General features: G+C 46.6%; 1 protein-coding gene across 1 annotated transcript; it reads left to right on the top strand.

Annotated features, from left to right (window-relative positions):
• The first annotated feature begins 9,599 nt into the window (after positions 1-9,599).
• LOC142908476 (uncharacterized) lies at positions 9,600-16,350 on the top strand. Its single transcript, XM_076059182.1, has 2 exons — positions 9,600-9,850; positions 13,023-16,350. Exons 1-2 carry the CDS (start codon positions 9,664-9,666, stop codon positions 13,676-13,678), a joined length of 843 nt encoding a protein of 280 aa, XP_075915297.1. The 5' UTR covers positions 9,600-9,663; the 3' UTR covers positions 13,679-16,350.
• The last annotated feature ends 327 nt before the right edge of the window (positions 16,351-16,677 follow it).

Genomic DNA, 16,677 nt, shown 5'->3' with positions numbered 1-16,677 from the left:
GCAAAGCCGCTTGCAGGTGAAATGCTGAGTCGCCTTCTTATTGTGCAAAAAAAAAAGTTGCCACTGGGGGTGCCCTTTAGAAGTGCAAAGGGGATTGCATTCCTCGCAAACCACGTGGCCCAGCTTTGCCCTTGAGAGGCAGTCGTGCCGTGCAGGCGTCCCAGTGTCAGCGCTGTCACCACCGTCACCATCGTCACCATCGTGACTATCGTCACCACCGTCACTATCATCACCACCCACACCATCGTTACCACCGTCACCACTTTCACCATGGTTACCACCGTCACCAACGTCACCACCCACACCATCGTTACCACCATCACCCTCCACGTGTAGGATTCACGGAATTTGAAGGGACGGGGAGTAATATTAGATGAAAAATCATACATAGGTGTGCAGCATGCATGCACCCACCCTCTCCAACTTATCTAGACCAACAGCTCAGAAAAACTGAATTTGTGACCAAGTTGTCGTTTAGACCGGCGGTCCCCAACCTTTTTGGCACCAGGGACCGGTTTCGTGGAAGACATTTTTTTACGGACTGGAGGGGGGGTCATCATTGGGCCTTTCCCCCTTTTCAAAGAAACTCTCCAGCGACGTTTGTTTTTTGCTCATTTTGGCGAGGGTTAGCTTGTGGGCTTTATACCAAAACTGTGACTGAGACAAGTGCGCAGTGCGGGAGGGAGGCGCGAACGGAAGTGGTAAATACAATAATGGGCAGGCCACGCGCAGACTATAATAAGTTACGGATTCCGACTTCTCATAAGGAGCGCGCAACCTAGATCCCTGGCATGCGCAGTTGACAGTAGGGTTCGCGCTCCTATGAGAATCTAATGCCGCCGCTGATCTGACAGGAGGCGGATCTCAGACGGTAATGCAAGCGATGGGGAGCGGCTGTAAATACAGATGAAGCTTCACTCGCTCACCCACCGCTCGCCTCCTGCTGTGCGGCCCGGTTCCTAACAGGCCACGGACCGGTACCGGTCCGCGGCCCGGGGGTTGGCGACCCCTGGTTTAGACCACAGACTCAAAGCGTTGAGAACACGTGGCCGTCCCAGCAACAGGCAGCAGTGAGACAAAGACAACTGTGGACCGGTTTCGTCTAATTAGGACTCATTAGTGCAGGACGGTAATCAATACTTTCTCTTGCCATATGCCTCTGGCAGCCCCATATATGGAGATGACCTTTACACTATGGTGACCCCATAGACAGTTGTCTAAAGGTAACAGTAATCAAATCTGTAAATGATGAGAAAACCAATCACAACAAATATAAATTATGCAGGCTGGAAACAATAGATTTCACAATGGTATCAGTGAAAATAGTATACTTGTTTTCTTCTTCTTTGGTTCTTTCGGTAAAGTCACGTAGAATGAGAATAAAATAATAAATTGATAAAATAAAATAACACAATAATATTGGTGAGAATATTATTGTGTTATTTTATTTTATCAATTTATTATTTTATTCTCATTCTACGTGACTTTACCGAAAGAACCAAAGAAGATGAATCATTGCAGTCACGAAAGCTTTAAATCGAAAAGTATACTTGTTTTTTTACGGTAAAGTCACGTTTACACGTTCAGATACAAAAACACTCCGCATGTACCCTCCCCGAGCGAATCTAAGTAATTAAAATAAAACAAAAACAGCACCATGCATTACTGCTCTACTTTGTAGTCGCGAAAGTCTAGTGTGACAAGTCTTGATCAAATCGTGTTTATGCATATACACGTGCCTGAGTAAACATTTTAACGATGATAATCCTCTACAATTGAAAAAAACATCGCATTAAGAAGATGTGTGGGAATATTTACAAGGCCTAAAAGTTGCACAGCGCATACGACTTAGGGGTCTATAGCTGTACGCACTGCCGTGCAGTTGAAATCCTTTAAATTGTGAGAAAAAATCACACGCGGGCAGAGTTATTTGTGGTTGGCGCACTGCTTTATGAACCACATATGTATTAGACAGTCACCCACAGAAGTTGATATAACAGAGCTACCTCTAATTACAAATGTAATTTTCTTCTTGATTTCCCCGCATCTGCCCTCATTCCCCTCCACCAAATAAAAAAATATTCTGCACGAGTTATTTTCAATCTCCCCTTTAATTCTCACACTTTGCCTCTCCTCCTTCAACTCCAATGGCTTCTCGTTCACTACCACTGTCTTTTAAAATACCTGTCGCTGGTCTTTAAACCTCTCCATGGACTTGCCCTACATAATTTTGCCTCTTTCATCTCCTTCCATGTCCTCTCTCGTCCTCTTTGTTCCCAATCTTCTGTCTCTGTCCCTCCTCTTTGTGCCAAACCTCATTTATGGTCCATCTACTTAACCTTCTTCCATTCCTCCCATAAAGCCCCACCTCTTCTCCATTGCCCATTCTCTACCTCTTCTCTCCCCTTAAGCCTCCACTCCTTCTCGTCCCTACTCTTCTCCGATCCCATTGCTGTCTATCGCTGTCACTTATTCCTCAAACTATGTACACCCCTGCCATCTAAATCATTCCATTCTGTCACCGCCTTGTGCTTGTTATGTCAAGAGAGAAGGCACTCTATAAATATACACCAAAGCCACCACCGCCACCACCGTCACCACCGCCACCAAGAAAAGGAACAGATTTATTTGTTGGGTCTGGAAGTGGCCAAAGTGCAAATCGGCCATGAAAAAAATTTACATTTAAAATTACACCGCCACCAATTAAAACATTAAACACAAACACAAAGGTTGTCTGTATAACCTCAACGGACTCTTGAGGCAAGTGCTTTTAGCGAGCAACTATGAAAGCCAGCATGGTACACAATGGGGAGGGTGGCCAGCACCATGCCTGGCCGCCTTTATCTCCCGAGTAGTGATGTTTACACACCGCACCAGGTACTCATTGGAGGCTGAGTCGACCTCGGGTTAGCCCAAAACCACTTTAGTGCATCGGTACTGGTGTTGCCAAGTTCATCGCGCAATACGCGAAACACTATACAATTACCGGATAATACGCATACCCACACAGGCTTGTGCATGTGTGGGTGGGTTATTTATACAGCAGTATGCAGCATGGCAGTCAGTCGGCACCTTCCGCAATGCACGTTTGTTATTCATGAGGGTGCACATCCTGATGTATTCATTGGCTGATCACCCGAAGCCACCGTGTGAGCTGAGAGTTTTTCGATCTTACCGGGTACTCGATAGAGCTGAGAAATGCACTGCGGTCAATACTCAGAGTCAACATTTAGAGGTAGAGACCCAGAGATGAAGAGAATCCTTAGCAGCCCGTACATATTAATGGATAGCAGTGATGGTCCCAGCTGCTGACTTGTACACCAGGGGTGAAGAATTGAGACAAGGCTGTGGTCCCAAGATAATTTCACTCCTTCCATTTGTTTTGTATTGAGTGGCATCCTGACGGGCACGACACGGTTCAGACGCGGCCACCAGCTCAAAAAACACGTACAGAACAAACCCTGCGCAGAGAAGCATGCAGAGACACGTGCTCGAAATCACACCAAGACAGAGGAACGCGCAGATGAGAGAACATACACAGAGGTAAGATCCCTCCTCATGTTGACCATGATGAGAAGGAAAGAGCAACACGCAGATGAAAACGTTTCTGGAAGTGACGATGGCTGATGATCAAGAGTAACTTGGAGGGAAGGTGGGAAGCTCATGCACAGGAGGTGCTGGGGCCGATTGTCACAGCGCAGGCGTCACGAGAAGTGACGTTGGTTTGGGGAGGCCTTCATCAAACAGTGGATTTACCACTGGTGATGATGCCCATAATGATGATGAATGCATGGGCAGTCCACTCACATTCGTGCATAATCAGGTGCACGTCCACTCCCCTAGTCACCCCTCCACTAATCTCACTCCCCGAGTCACCCCTCCACTCACCTCACCCCCATTCCCCGAGTCACTCTCACCTCGACTTCTCCACTCTATCGCCAGTCGCCCTGAAGAGGCCCAACTCCGGAGCCTCCCCCAGTGCCACGTTCACTCTCAGCACGAACATCGTGCGGTGCCACCCCCTCCTCTGCTGCATCCCTCCAACTCTTCCTCCGCCATTGCGAGAATCGGCTCCACGAAGGGTCCCACGCTGTCCCCGTCCCTCAATGGACTCGTGTCCTTTGTTGATGAAGGCCATTTAATAAAATAATGATAATTAATTATGCACACACACACAGGTCACCGAAGTAGCCTCAATAGACATGTTAGGGCAAGTTGTGGAGCCTTGTGCTGTGGAACACACGAGGGGGTGGTATGTATTTTGTATGTTGAACTTCTTTTGCACGGTACGTAGCCAACCGTGCTAATCGGAGGTGCAGGGGAAGGGCAACAAAGTAAGCACAAAAAGTAGTTCCAAAGAAATGAGTTTTCAATCTAGATGTAAAAGTGCACAGCTCCAGTGGCTTCTAATATCAGAAGGAAGAGCGTTCGAGACGGCCGCAGAAGCGCTTCTGAAAGTGCGATGCAGCGACAGCCTTTGTTCGATGGTTCGCCAAAATCCGCAGTGAGGATGTGATGTGGCCAACACCATGCACGCGGCCACCTTTGTCTCTCCCAATTGCTGATGTTTATTATAGACACTGCACCAGGTACTCTTTAGAGGGTGAGTCGACCGAGGGAAGGTCCAGGACTGGGTCACACAGACACACACACAGAAAAAGATGCCCTATGTCAAATCCAGAGGCTTCTAAGAAAATGGAGGTGTAAGACGGACACAGCTATTACATGGATGAAGGTGTAATACAGATATTTGTGTTAAGGTGGTGCTGCTCACCTGAGACCAATAACAAAAATCCCACCACTCATTCATCTGTTTAATCTCTGATTGGAAAACGCTGGGCGAGACCTGCGACATTCGAGTGAGCTCACCTACTCACTCACAAACACACAACACTCAACCCAGTCAATCAACATGTTACACACCCTAAATATGACCTGCCTTGTCCTGGGGAAGACCTGCAACATGCTACTGAGCTCACCTCTTCACTCACCTACTCACCCACTATTGCTATGTCATCCACACACACTCGCTTATCTTAACAGACCTCAATAATTGACATTTAGCTCCTGAAGATATTGCTACATGCAATAAAACGCGAGTGTGTGAGTGATTGAGTGATTGATTGAATGTGTAAGTGAGCGTCTGGTTGCGTGAATGAGTGAGCATGTGAGTGCGTGTGAGTGTGTAAGGTGAACGGTAGTGTATCGGCGAATGTGCTGTGCTACAAATCTGGTGATCCGAGTTCAAATCTCGCTCACCAGTCTTTGGGTCTCTGTGTAAGTCTTTACCTCTCTGTAAGTATATGGGTCTCTGTGTAAGTCTATACCTCTCTGTAAGTCTATGCGTCTCTGTGAGTCTACGGGTCTGGTAAGTTTACTGGTCTCTGTGTGAGTCCATGGGTCTCAATGTGAGTTCATGGGTATCTGTTATCATCATCTGTGTTTGAATGAGTCGATGGCTCTGTGTGATTGACTCCAAGTCTCTCTGTTCGAGTGAGTTTATGGCTTTCTGTGCGAGTCAATGTCTACGTGACTTTACCGAAATAACCAAAGAGTAATTCCTGCAGTCACGAAAGTGCCAAATCAAGTTTGAGTCTATGTCTCTCTGTGTAAGTGAGTACAACATATCCTTGCTTAACGCGGGGGTTGCGTTGTCGAAAATTGCTGCTTAAAGCTATTTTACGTCAAGCAGAAAACTTTTCTACAAGGAAAAACGGTAAAGGGGGAGGCTCCGTTTTAGCACAATATAACTTTTATTATTATTTTTAATTGAGAGTACAGTACACTGTTTTCTATGTTCATTTTAAATGGGTTGTGTATATGTAGAAGATCTATATTATAATCTTTATTTATACTGGAGGAATCTAAAAAGCCCTTTTTCACAGATTTCCAGTTGGGGTGGTACAGAAAGTTACAAGAACAAACGATGCAAAAACACAATCGAAGTGAAAAGTATAGGAAAGGTAAGCAAATCACAAAAAAATAAACTATTTTTTATCTTACCTAGTAAAGCCCTCTAAGCTATTAGCTTCTATTTCAGAAGCGAACTGGCCACAAATGATAGATGAATGAAGTAGCTTATGACGTGGAAATTTATAGCAGCCAAATAATAATAAAAAAATTGTGTTACATTCATCAATATACATACAAAGGACGTGAAAGGGAGATATGATGAGTGAAAACTATAAGGGAGTGAGTGAGATGACACTACACACAGATGCTGGAACAAAGGCTGAGGAAGAGGATGACACGCCACGTAACACAGTGCGCACCGGTACAGCATCAGCTCCCAGCAATACAGAACAACGCTGCCAACACCCACACCACTCATAAGAGCAGTCCGTCATGTGCTACTCGAGTTATAGTGGGTGTGGTGTGCGCTAAGCGAAACACATTACATAAAAGACGAGGATGTACTGCATATAGTCCTCTGCGTGAGTGAGTCTATGTCTCTCTGTGTGAGTTTGTGCGAGTGACTCTATGGTTCTCTGTGTGGGTTAATCAATGGTTCTCTGTTTGAGTGAGTCTATGTGTCTCCATGTGAGTGAGCCTATGGCTCTGTGTCAGTGAGACTTTGGCTCTCTGTGTGAATGTACTCTGTGAGTGAGTCTATGGCTCTCTGTGGGAGTAAGTCTCTAAGGCCACCACCATCTTGCCCCCTGCCCAGTGCATCCACCTGGTTGAGCTGCAGAAGTCTATTGTCCACCGCTCCAGACCGCACAGATATCCGACGTCCACCTCCAGCACAGACACCAGCAGATTCTTAAACCTGGTGGTGGAAGGACACGAGAGGGGTAATAGTCAACCACCATTACCACCATCAATACCACCATTACAACCACCAAAATCACCGCTATCGTTAACACCACCATCAATATCACCACCTCCACCACAACGATCACAATCAAAATTAAAATCACAATACTCTTTGGTTCTTTGTGTAAAGTCACATAGGTAGAAAAAATAATAGATCACGACGTTTAGATCGCAACACAAGCAACCATCATCAGGTGAAAAAATATAGCGAGAAAGCTGCTGAAACACGAAGTTATATTGGCTTGAGATAAACTCAGCCCAAGAGTAAGTGGGCGGGGCTAGAGGTAGAATTTGCATGTAAATACAACGCCACATCGTGGAAAAGGAAAGAGAGACACAGACACCGAGAGACATCCACACACAGAGAGAGGCACACACAAAGAGACACACGAGAGATGCATATAGAGAAAAACACACCGGCAGAGAGAGATACCCACACAGACAGATGCAGATAGAGATAGACACAGAGAGAATTACATAATTGCCCATGAATTACTATGGTGTGACAATGCCAATTACCAATGTCAAAGGGAACATCAATGAATGGTAAATGTGGGGTAATATCCCCAGAAGAGCATGTAGACTACATTAAAAATTAAAATAATCAGGCAATATAATATCACATATGGGTTCTGTTTAAAGTTTACTTACGACAAATAATACTGAAATAATTGTGCTCCATAGATTATCTTAATGGTCAAGTTACATAACCATCACGGAATCACTTAAGCTGACCATTTAAAAAGACGTTAATTGCAAGATGTTGAGCAAAGGAAATTGTTTGGAAGTTCATCTCACACCAAGTACATGTTACTATAAATCTAAATCTGCATAGTTCTCAATCAGCAAAGTCGCAAACATGTTTTACCACAAGCAAGGAGTTCGGTGTAAAGCTGTTAAGCAAATTAACCACTGCACATGGTTGTAAAGTTCTCTGCCTCAAAGACAGCACTCTACCAAGTGTCGCGACGCAGCTGCGCACGCCGCATGACAATAGGAGGAGTGAGTGAATCTAAGTAGACACTGACCCTGTCAAAGGGGATCCCATGTCTAGAGTATTTGTGGCTGGTGCTACACATTTCTAACGTGATTAGTCATTTAGCTGATCTATCATTTGTGGAAAGGTCGCTTCTGGAAAACAGCCACATAGCTCAGTGGGTCTCACCTGGTAAAATAAAAATAGTTTATAGAGTTCGTTCTGCTTCAACGCGTGTTTTCATAACGCCATTTGGATATGGCACGATGGATGTATTAGGGAACACGTTTTATAACGCGGATGCTAAGTGGATATAACGCGATTGAGTTAACAGAACCACGTCACGCGAGTAGGAATGTGCGGTTGTACGGCTGCCTGGGTACAGCGTCACACGAGGCATTGGGATGCTGCTGGATGCTTCCTGATGCTCCCCACGCGCCTCAGTCTTTGTTCAGCCGACACACGCATCTCACGCTGTTATCACGGACTGTGCTTTACCCTGTATTAGTCATTGTAACGAGGGCGTTTACACAACGCGGTGTTATTCAGCAACGCAACTGCCGCGTTATAGAACACTGCAGTAAATATTGTCGCGGTGTGGAAGGAGCAATGAACGTCATCTTGTGGCATGGAAAGGCATCGCAGCCCTAGCGAGCAGCCAGAGACAAAGCCTGCACGCACGGAAAAGTTGTGATTGACCCGGGGACTATTAGCAAGTGACACGTATGGACTAATGGTTACTCTAAATGACGATGTTGACGTTGGTTATAACGTGCTACAAATATGCAAAACGCACATCGCATTAGCTCTGACAAATAGCGGACTTTTTAAAAGTTATCGTTTACAATGGTTAATTTGTATATCATGCCAAGTGAGTAATTTGCGTGTGGACCCTGACAGCGGCACTCAATGTCCAACTCTTGCGAATGCTCTCAGGGGATCTTTACCGTGCGCTGCGTTCACTCACTCAGCCCCAATCTCCCTGTCGTGAACTCACCACTCACCCACTCACTCACCTCACCCTTCAACTCACTCACCCTCCTCACCTATTAATTCTCCTCATTAACTCACTCACCCTGCAATCCACTCCCTCACCCCCCCGCTCCATCACCCGGCACTCACCGCCTGTCCGTGACCACCTCTCCCGTGCCTACAACCACAAACACCACCACCACCACCTCTCCCGTGCCTACAACCACAAACACCACCACCACCTCTCCCGTGCCTACAACCACAAACACCACCACCACCTCTCCCGTGCCTACAACCACAAACACCACCACCACCTCTCCCGTGCCTACAACCACAAACACCACCACCACCACCTCCTGCTGCTGCTGCTGTCGCGGTCTCCGCGTGGCGCCGCGGGCCCAGGGGGAGGCCTCGCGGCCCAAGAGCGGCGCCACGGCTCCCCCCCTCCCGCTCCTGGCCCCTCCCCCTCGTCCCTCCTGGCCCCTCCCCCTCGTCCTTCCTGGCCCCTCCCCCTCGTCCCTCCTGGCCCCTCCCCCTCGTCAATCCTCCTCCCGTTCGCGACGTGGAGTGAACTCAGCCCCGCCCCCCCCGCCCCCACCGCCCCCCCCCCTGCGCGGCCCCGCTGCCCATTGCAAGAATGGCGGAAAGCGGTCGCGGGGCCTACCGCGCGCCGCCTCTCGCGTGATTGGCTCGCTTCGCGTCACGTGGGGAAGGCGGAAGAAGAGTATGGGGGAGGAGCTGCGCGGTAAGGGGCGGGGCCGTGGAGTCACGTGGTGGGCAATGATTGCCAATAAGTGGGCAGGGATGGCTGTACGTCACATCCGGTGATATACGACACGCCCCTTCGTGACGTGCCTCACACTTCCTTCCGTCCCGCGTGCCGTCAACACGAGCTCAGCATGGCGCTGTTGACCGTTGGCGTTCCGCTGTTGGCCATGCTTGGGATGGAGATCTTCATTTATCTTCGTTTTAAGCTTTCCATCTCATACTTTTACCGCGAGACCACGACGCTGCAAACGGAGAGGATGGGCCTGCAGAATGTGGAGCTCTGTCAGAAGAACAAGACCATGGAAGTGGAGAAAGATGGTAAGCTACCATTTTCTTTGGTTCTTTCGGTAAAGTCACGTAGAATGAGAATAAAATAATAAATTGATAAAATAAAATAACACAATAATATTCTCACGACGTTTCGGCCACAATACAAGCGGCCTTCATCAGGTGAAGGGGACGAGACTGTCTGGAGGACAGCGCTGGAGTGAGAAAGCCACGCTGAGATCGCGATCTTTAAGCTGTGTGAGAAGAAACAAAGCGCCTTGACAAAGGAATTAACATAATTTAGCATTGAAATGGCTGAGTGATTAGCTTGTGACTGGTCACAGAAAAGGCTATGTTAAAGTTAAAGCATACACATCCGCAAAGGCACCCCTTGACAAAGGAATTAGCGTAGAATTTAGCATTGAAATAGCTGAGTGATTAGCTTGTAACTGGTCACAGAAATAGCTATGTTAAAGTCAGAGCATATACATTCACCGAGTCACCTAGTACAAATCAAACAGGAGAATTTAGCATTGAAATAACTAGGCGAATTTAGCATTGATATAACTGAGTGATTAGCTTGTGACTGGTCACAGAAATGGCTATGTTGAAGTTAAGGCCTACACATCTGAGCTATTCACAGTAACTGGGTATACAATATATAATGAATACTATATACTGAACCAATAAAAAAGACAAAAATTTAAATTACCTCAATGTTATCAATAAACTCTATATTCTCCAATCAGCTAAGCTACCAACAATAAGTCGTTATATATCACAATGCTATATGGCGAAAAATGGGTGGATTCTTACCCTCAACTTTAGCACCATGGATAGCTACGGGTCCCGTTCAGACGGACGAGTTCATCGATGGTCGGAACAGAGGAGGGGGAGAGAGACAGCTGCGAGGCGCTGTTATACTCCATGTTGTAAACCATACCATTAACCACGGTTAAGCTATCCGTGTTGCTAAAGTTGAGGGTAAGAATCCACCCATTTTTCGCCATATAGCATTGTGATATATAACGACTTATTGTTGGTAGCTTAGCTGATTGGAGAATATAGAGTTTATTGATAACATTGAGGTAATTTATATTTTAGTATTTTTTATTGGTTCATGATATAGTATTCATTATATATTGTATTGTATACCCAGTTACAGTGAATAGCTCAGATGTGTAGGCCTTAACTTCAACAGCCATTTCTGTGACCAGTCACAAGCTAATCACTCAGTTATTTCAATGCTAAATTCGCCTAGTTCAATGCTAAATTCTCCTGTTTGATTTGTACTAGGTGCCTCGGTGAATGTATATGCTCTGACTTTAACATAGCTATTTCTGTGACCAGTTACAAGCTAATCATTCAGCTATTTCAATGCTAAATTCTATGCTAATTCCTTTGTCAAGGAGTGCCTCTGCGGATGTGTATACTTTAACTTAGCTATTTCAATGCTAAATTCTATGCTAATTCCTTTGTCAAGGGGTGCCTTTGCGGATGTGTATGCTTTAACTTTAATATAGCCTTTTCTGTGACCAGTCACAAGCTAATCACTCAGCCATTTCAATGCTAAATTAAATGCTAATTCCTTTGTCAGGCGCTTTGTTTCTTCTCACACAGCTTAAAGGTCGTGATCTCAGCGTGGCTTTCTCACTCCAGCGCTGTCCTCCAGACAGTCTCGTCCCCTTCACCTGATGAAGGCCGCTTGTGTTGTGGCCGAAACGTCGTGAGAATATTATTGTGTTATTTTATTTTATCAATTTATTATTTTATTCTCATTCTACGTGACTTTACCGAAAGAACCAAAGAAGATGAATCCTTGCAGTCACGAAAACTTTAAATCGAAATTTAAGCTACCATTCTTAGATGTTCTGTTTGAGAGGAGACCTGATGGCTCATTGGGGCATTCTGTCTACAGGAAACCCACCCACACAGATTCCTACTTGAAACCTGATTCCCACCACCACCCAGCCCAAAAGAATTCTCTCATCAAAACTTCATACCATAGGGCTCATTGCATTTCGGACCAACACCACCTGACCAGTGAATTAAAACATGTACACCTGGCCCTCAAAAGGAATGGTTACTCTGACCGTACCATCTGCCAAGCTGTTTCTCCCTCCATACAGAAACAACCACTTGATACTCCGGCCAAAACCATCACACTACCATATATAGCAGGCGTTACTAAAAAGATTTCAAAAATTCTAAACAAACACAAGATCCAGGTCCGGTTCAATACAGTACACAAAATTCGTGATCTGATCCCATCCGTGAAGGATGGCATTCCTGACTTACAGTACCCCGGGGTTTACAAATTGAGTTGTACCTGCGGTGATTGCTATATCGGGGAGACAAAGCGACATGTCTCTGACCGAATTCGCGAGCACAAATCAGATTTGAAACACAGCAAAACGAATTCTTTGCTGATCACTGTTACAACCATGTGGGTGATCACGATATAATTTTCTCCTATACCAAGGTTCTTTGCAAACCCACGGGTTTTTATCAGAGATTTGTTCACGAGGCAATTCAGATCTACAAACACAGACACAATTTCAACCGAGAAGTTGGTTTCAAATTAAGCAACCATTGGAAAGATGTTCTAAATCGAACTAAACATAAACTCATTTCTGTGGTACAGTATATTTTTCAAGTAGTGGTACCCCAAACTTTCGCAGCTCTCAGCTCCCCCCCCCTCCCGCTCCTGGCCCCTCCCCCTCGTCCCTCCTGGCCCCTCCCCCTCGTCCCTCCTGGCCCCTCCCCCTCGTCCCTCCTCCCGACTCGCGACGTGGAGTGAACTCGCCCCCGCCCCCCGCGCCCCACCCTGAGCGGCCCCGCCGCCCATTGCAAGAATGGCGGGAAGCGGACGCGGGGCCGACCGCGCGCCGCCTCTCGCGTGATTGGCTCGCGTCACGTGGGGAAGGCGGAAGAAGAGTATGGGGGAGGAGCTGTGTGGTTAGGGGCAGGGCCGTGGAGTCACGTGGTGGGCAATGATTGACAATAAGTGGGCAGAGATGGCTGTTACGTCATAGTGTACGTCACATCCGGTAATGACGTCACGATAAATAACACGCCCCTTCGTGACGTGTCTCACACTTGCTTCTGTCCCGCGTGCGTCAACTCGAACTGAGCATGGTGCTGCTGATCGTTGGCGTTCTGGTCTTGGCCATGCTTGGGATGGGGATCTTCATATATCTTCTTTTTACGCTTTCCATTTCAGACTTTGACCATGAGACCACGACGCTGTCTACGGAGAGGATGGGCCTGCAGAATGTGGAGCTCTGTCAGAAGAGCAAGATGCTCCGTCTGGAGCTACAGCATCAGCTGGAGGAGTTCATGGAGAACCGAGAGACTCTCCAGAGAGAGATCAGGAGCCTGGTTCAACAGCTTAAAGAGCGCCAGTTGGAGCTGGAGCCCACGAGAGTGCCTTGCAGGGAGAGCAAGTCTCTGCATGCGGATTTTCTCCGAGACTGCAATGCAGCACAGCGGCAAATGTCGCTGCGCTGTGAAAACGAAGATCTCCGGAGGTCGCTGCACGCCCACCTGAGGAAGTTGAACTTCCTGAATCCGCAGAGAGGGCAGGAACAGTTTAGGCTGCGCGGGAAGCTGGTGCGTCACGAGGACATGTGGCATGGGGAAAAGAGGCTGCAAGAAGAGAACCTGCATCTCCGTAGCCAGCTGAAAGAGCTAATATGGACCGTGTCTCAAATGTACAATGATGCCACCACCACCGACGCCACTTCCACCGCCGCTGCCACAGCTTCCACCACCGCAACCGTTTCCACCACCACTTCTGCCACCACCACCAAGCCCAAGAAGATGAAGAGATTTAGCCATTGGTTCCGAAAATTGCTGAAGCGCAAGTCGGCCATTTAAAAATATTGGGGAAATTGTGAAAATGACACCACCCTAATTAAAACATTACTCAGAAAGACAAACATACCCCATAGAACATCAACAAAGTCATATATAAGACAAAATATCGTACATTTGCATGCAACACTCTAATAAATACTGTATTGTGAGCAAAACATAAAGTTACTTAAATGGAAAAAAAATCTGTTATTGTCACTTACCTTTAGTCCGGATGCCGGTCTGCTTGTCGGGAGGGGGCGTAATGAGTCCCTGCACACACGGGGGCGGTGGGAGGGGGGTGAACGTCCATACACACACACAACAGCGACAATCATCCGCTGTATAGCCTTACCAGAATGTTGGGGCAAGCGCCTATGAAGCTCTGAATGGCACACGGGGTGAATGGCCAGCACCCTGCCCGGCTGCCTCTCTTTATCTCTCCATACACGAGACTCACAGGCGTACATGCGTCCGTGCACACACGCACAACAACAACGCAACAACCGTCGTTCACCCCTAAGTGGCGGTGACATCACCACAGCACTTGTGCCATGCTCGGTGCATTTTGAGGCCACGTGAAGTGTCGAAGGCTGGCTGGCAGGAGGTCATGTAATAGACGCAGGTGCCATGGATTGACTTAGGAAGATGATGGGCAGATGCAACAGCCGTGCTCCCCACTGTGCCAACTTTATTTGTGTCAGTTGTTTGGCGCTCTGCTCGTTGTTTTGAGCCTCGCTCCTCTGCCCTATGCTGTTGCTGGAGGGCAACTGCCTCCACTTCCCCAGCAGCACCTTTCATGAACCTCCTCCACAGAAGCCGATCATGACACTGCTGATACCAGTCATCAATAAGTCCAATCAGCTCCACATCCTTCTGCACCACATCAGTCCATCTCTTCTCTATTCTGTACCACGCCCATTTAGCACCATCTATCCAGCCAAATTGAAGCTGCTTGGGGATGCCGTGACTGCATACGGACTGCATGACACAATCAACGCAGCCTCGCTTGCTGGAGGAGCCCACAGATGGGCATTTGTCCAGATATTCTAGGAATCTGTGAGCTTACAAAGTCCAGTCTGGTTAAACCCTGAATAGATCGTGGGCAAGCTAACCTTAATGTTCCTTTCGAGAGAGATAAAGGAGAGTATAACTGTGGCCGAGAAGACATGAAGATTTTTATGGAGTGACATGCCAGGTAGCTTCCACACTGTGTTGAGCAGCTGATGAAAATATAATGCTGCTCGAATTATTTTAAATGAGACCTCGGCTCCCAAAACGGAGTTGATCATCAGCACACTGCCCACTCCACTCTCTCCTCAGGTGCCCCAAATACATGAGGAATTGAGGAAGGGAGCATTTTTATGATGTCAAATACCCAGGGAGGTGATTTGTTTTCGTGGGGCTGATGGTAACGGCCCATATTTTAGTAGCATGCTTCATGTTTAGCTGTAGTGTCTCCAACTTCTCCTCAGAGTGGGCAGTAATCACCAGATCATCCGCATTCATAATATGGTTTAACAATAGAGAGCCATACCATGACCGGCTCAGGCATCGATCAGCCTCCCATTATATCTATACCAGATAAATTCTACTGGTACATCCATGGAAATCGTCTCAAACTACGTAGTCAAAGAAAATGTTCAGTCGTGTAGGGGCCAGAGGACATCCATGTCGCACATTACTCACACATTCTATCATCCCTTAGCTCCATTACGTCGATTTCCCATGAAACAGCAGTTGTCTTTATATTGTTTATATATGCTTTATCGAAAGAAGAAAATAGTATATTTGCTTTAATTACTGTAACTCTGTGTTTTATTTAGCTTTGGTAATTTGGGTGATCCAGGTCTCTCTTGCAAATGAGACTCATCATGGTCGCTTTAGTTCTCGCCTTGCTCAACTCAATAAACTGGTACTCACTCACTCCATTATGAACTCACCCACTTCCTTAAATCTATGACTCACGTAAATACTCCCTCTCTCTCCTCATGAGTCATATATTTACCTGATCACACAATCACCCGATCATTCACTGTGTCAACCTCACTCACGCACTTTTTCATGCTCTCAAGAATGACCCACCCATTCTATCACTACATTAATCACCATCCCCTTCCCTCATTGACCCACTGGTAAAATTAAAATACTCGACAGCAACAACACGTGAGATTGTACTCAGGCTTACACTCACATGTGTAAAGAAGCTCCTTAGCAGGTTCCATTTGATAGATGATTTATTTCACGATAACGTATTTACAACGCAAGAGTACGACTCACACGAACCTTCCCCCGTACAGTAACCTGTACCTGTTTCAACCCATCTCCACTGCCCCCACTATAAACTTTGCCATCCAAGAGAAGTGAAGTAGAAGACGGTAGAGTCTGCTGAGAGAATCTACCGGGGAAAACTGCTGGAAGTTACCAGGGCGTGGCCGTGCGGGTATATAAGGGGGAGCGTGGCCCACAAATGGGGTGATGCCTTGGGGACTGAAGAACAACTGCAGGTGGACGACATCGGGGCCGACTGTTGGAAATCAACATGGTGGAAACCATCAAGAAAGACTGTTCGAGATTAATTTACTCTATTAGAAACCACCGGGACTGCAGATAGTCATAGCCTTGTGCAACGTATGAGTCGTACTCTCACCTTGTAAATATGTTATCGTCGGGAATAAATAATCTAGAAAATTAAACCTGCGAAGGAGCTTCTTTACACAAGTAAGAATGCAGGACATGCTTTATCAGCAGGCTGTTGTTTTTGTCTACAACAGACCTATGCACACGATCTTGAAAATGGCATTTGATTAGGATTGTCACCTTCAACCCATTCTGAAATCGTCCAACTACCAAAACCCTTGTCTGCATTATACCTAAAACTTGACCAACGTGGCAATGTTATTTTCTCATTTTATTGACAGTAAACAAAAAACATGGCATAGTTTTTAATTTCCCTGTTAACTTGTACATACGAGTGGAACGGTGGCACAATGGTTTGTGCATTGCACAATGAATCAGGCCAC

This window comes from Petromyzon marinus (genome assembly GCF_048934315.1).
Source record: "Petromyzon marinus isolate PM22_M1 ecotype Great Lakes invasive population chromosome 84 unlocalized genomic scaffold, UKy_Petmar_22M1.pri1.0 chr84_unloc.4, whole genome shotgun sequence".
NCBI classification, from domain to species: domain Eukaryota; kingdom Metazoa; phylum Chordata; class Hyperoartia; order Petromyzontiformes; family Petromyzontidae; genus Petromyzon; species Petromyzon marinus.
This window is presented reverse-complemented; position numbering and strand designations above follow the sequence as displayed.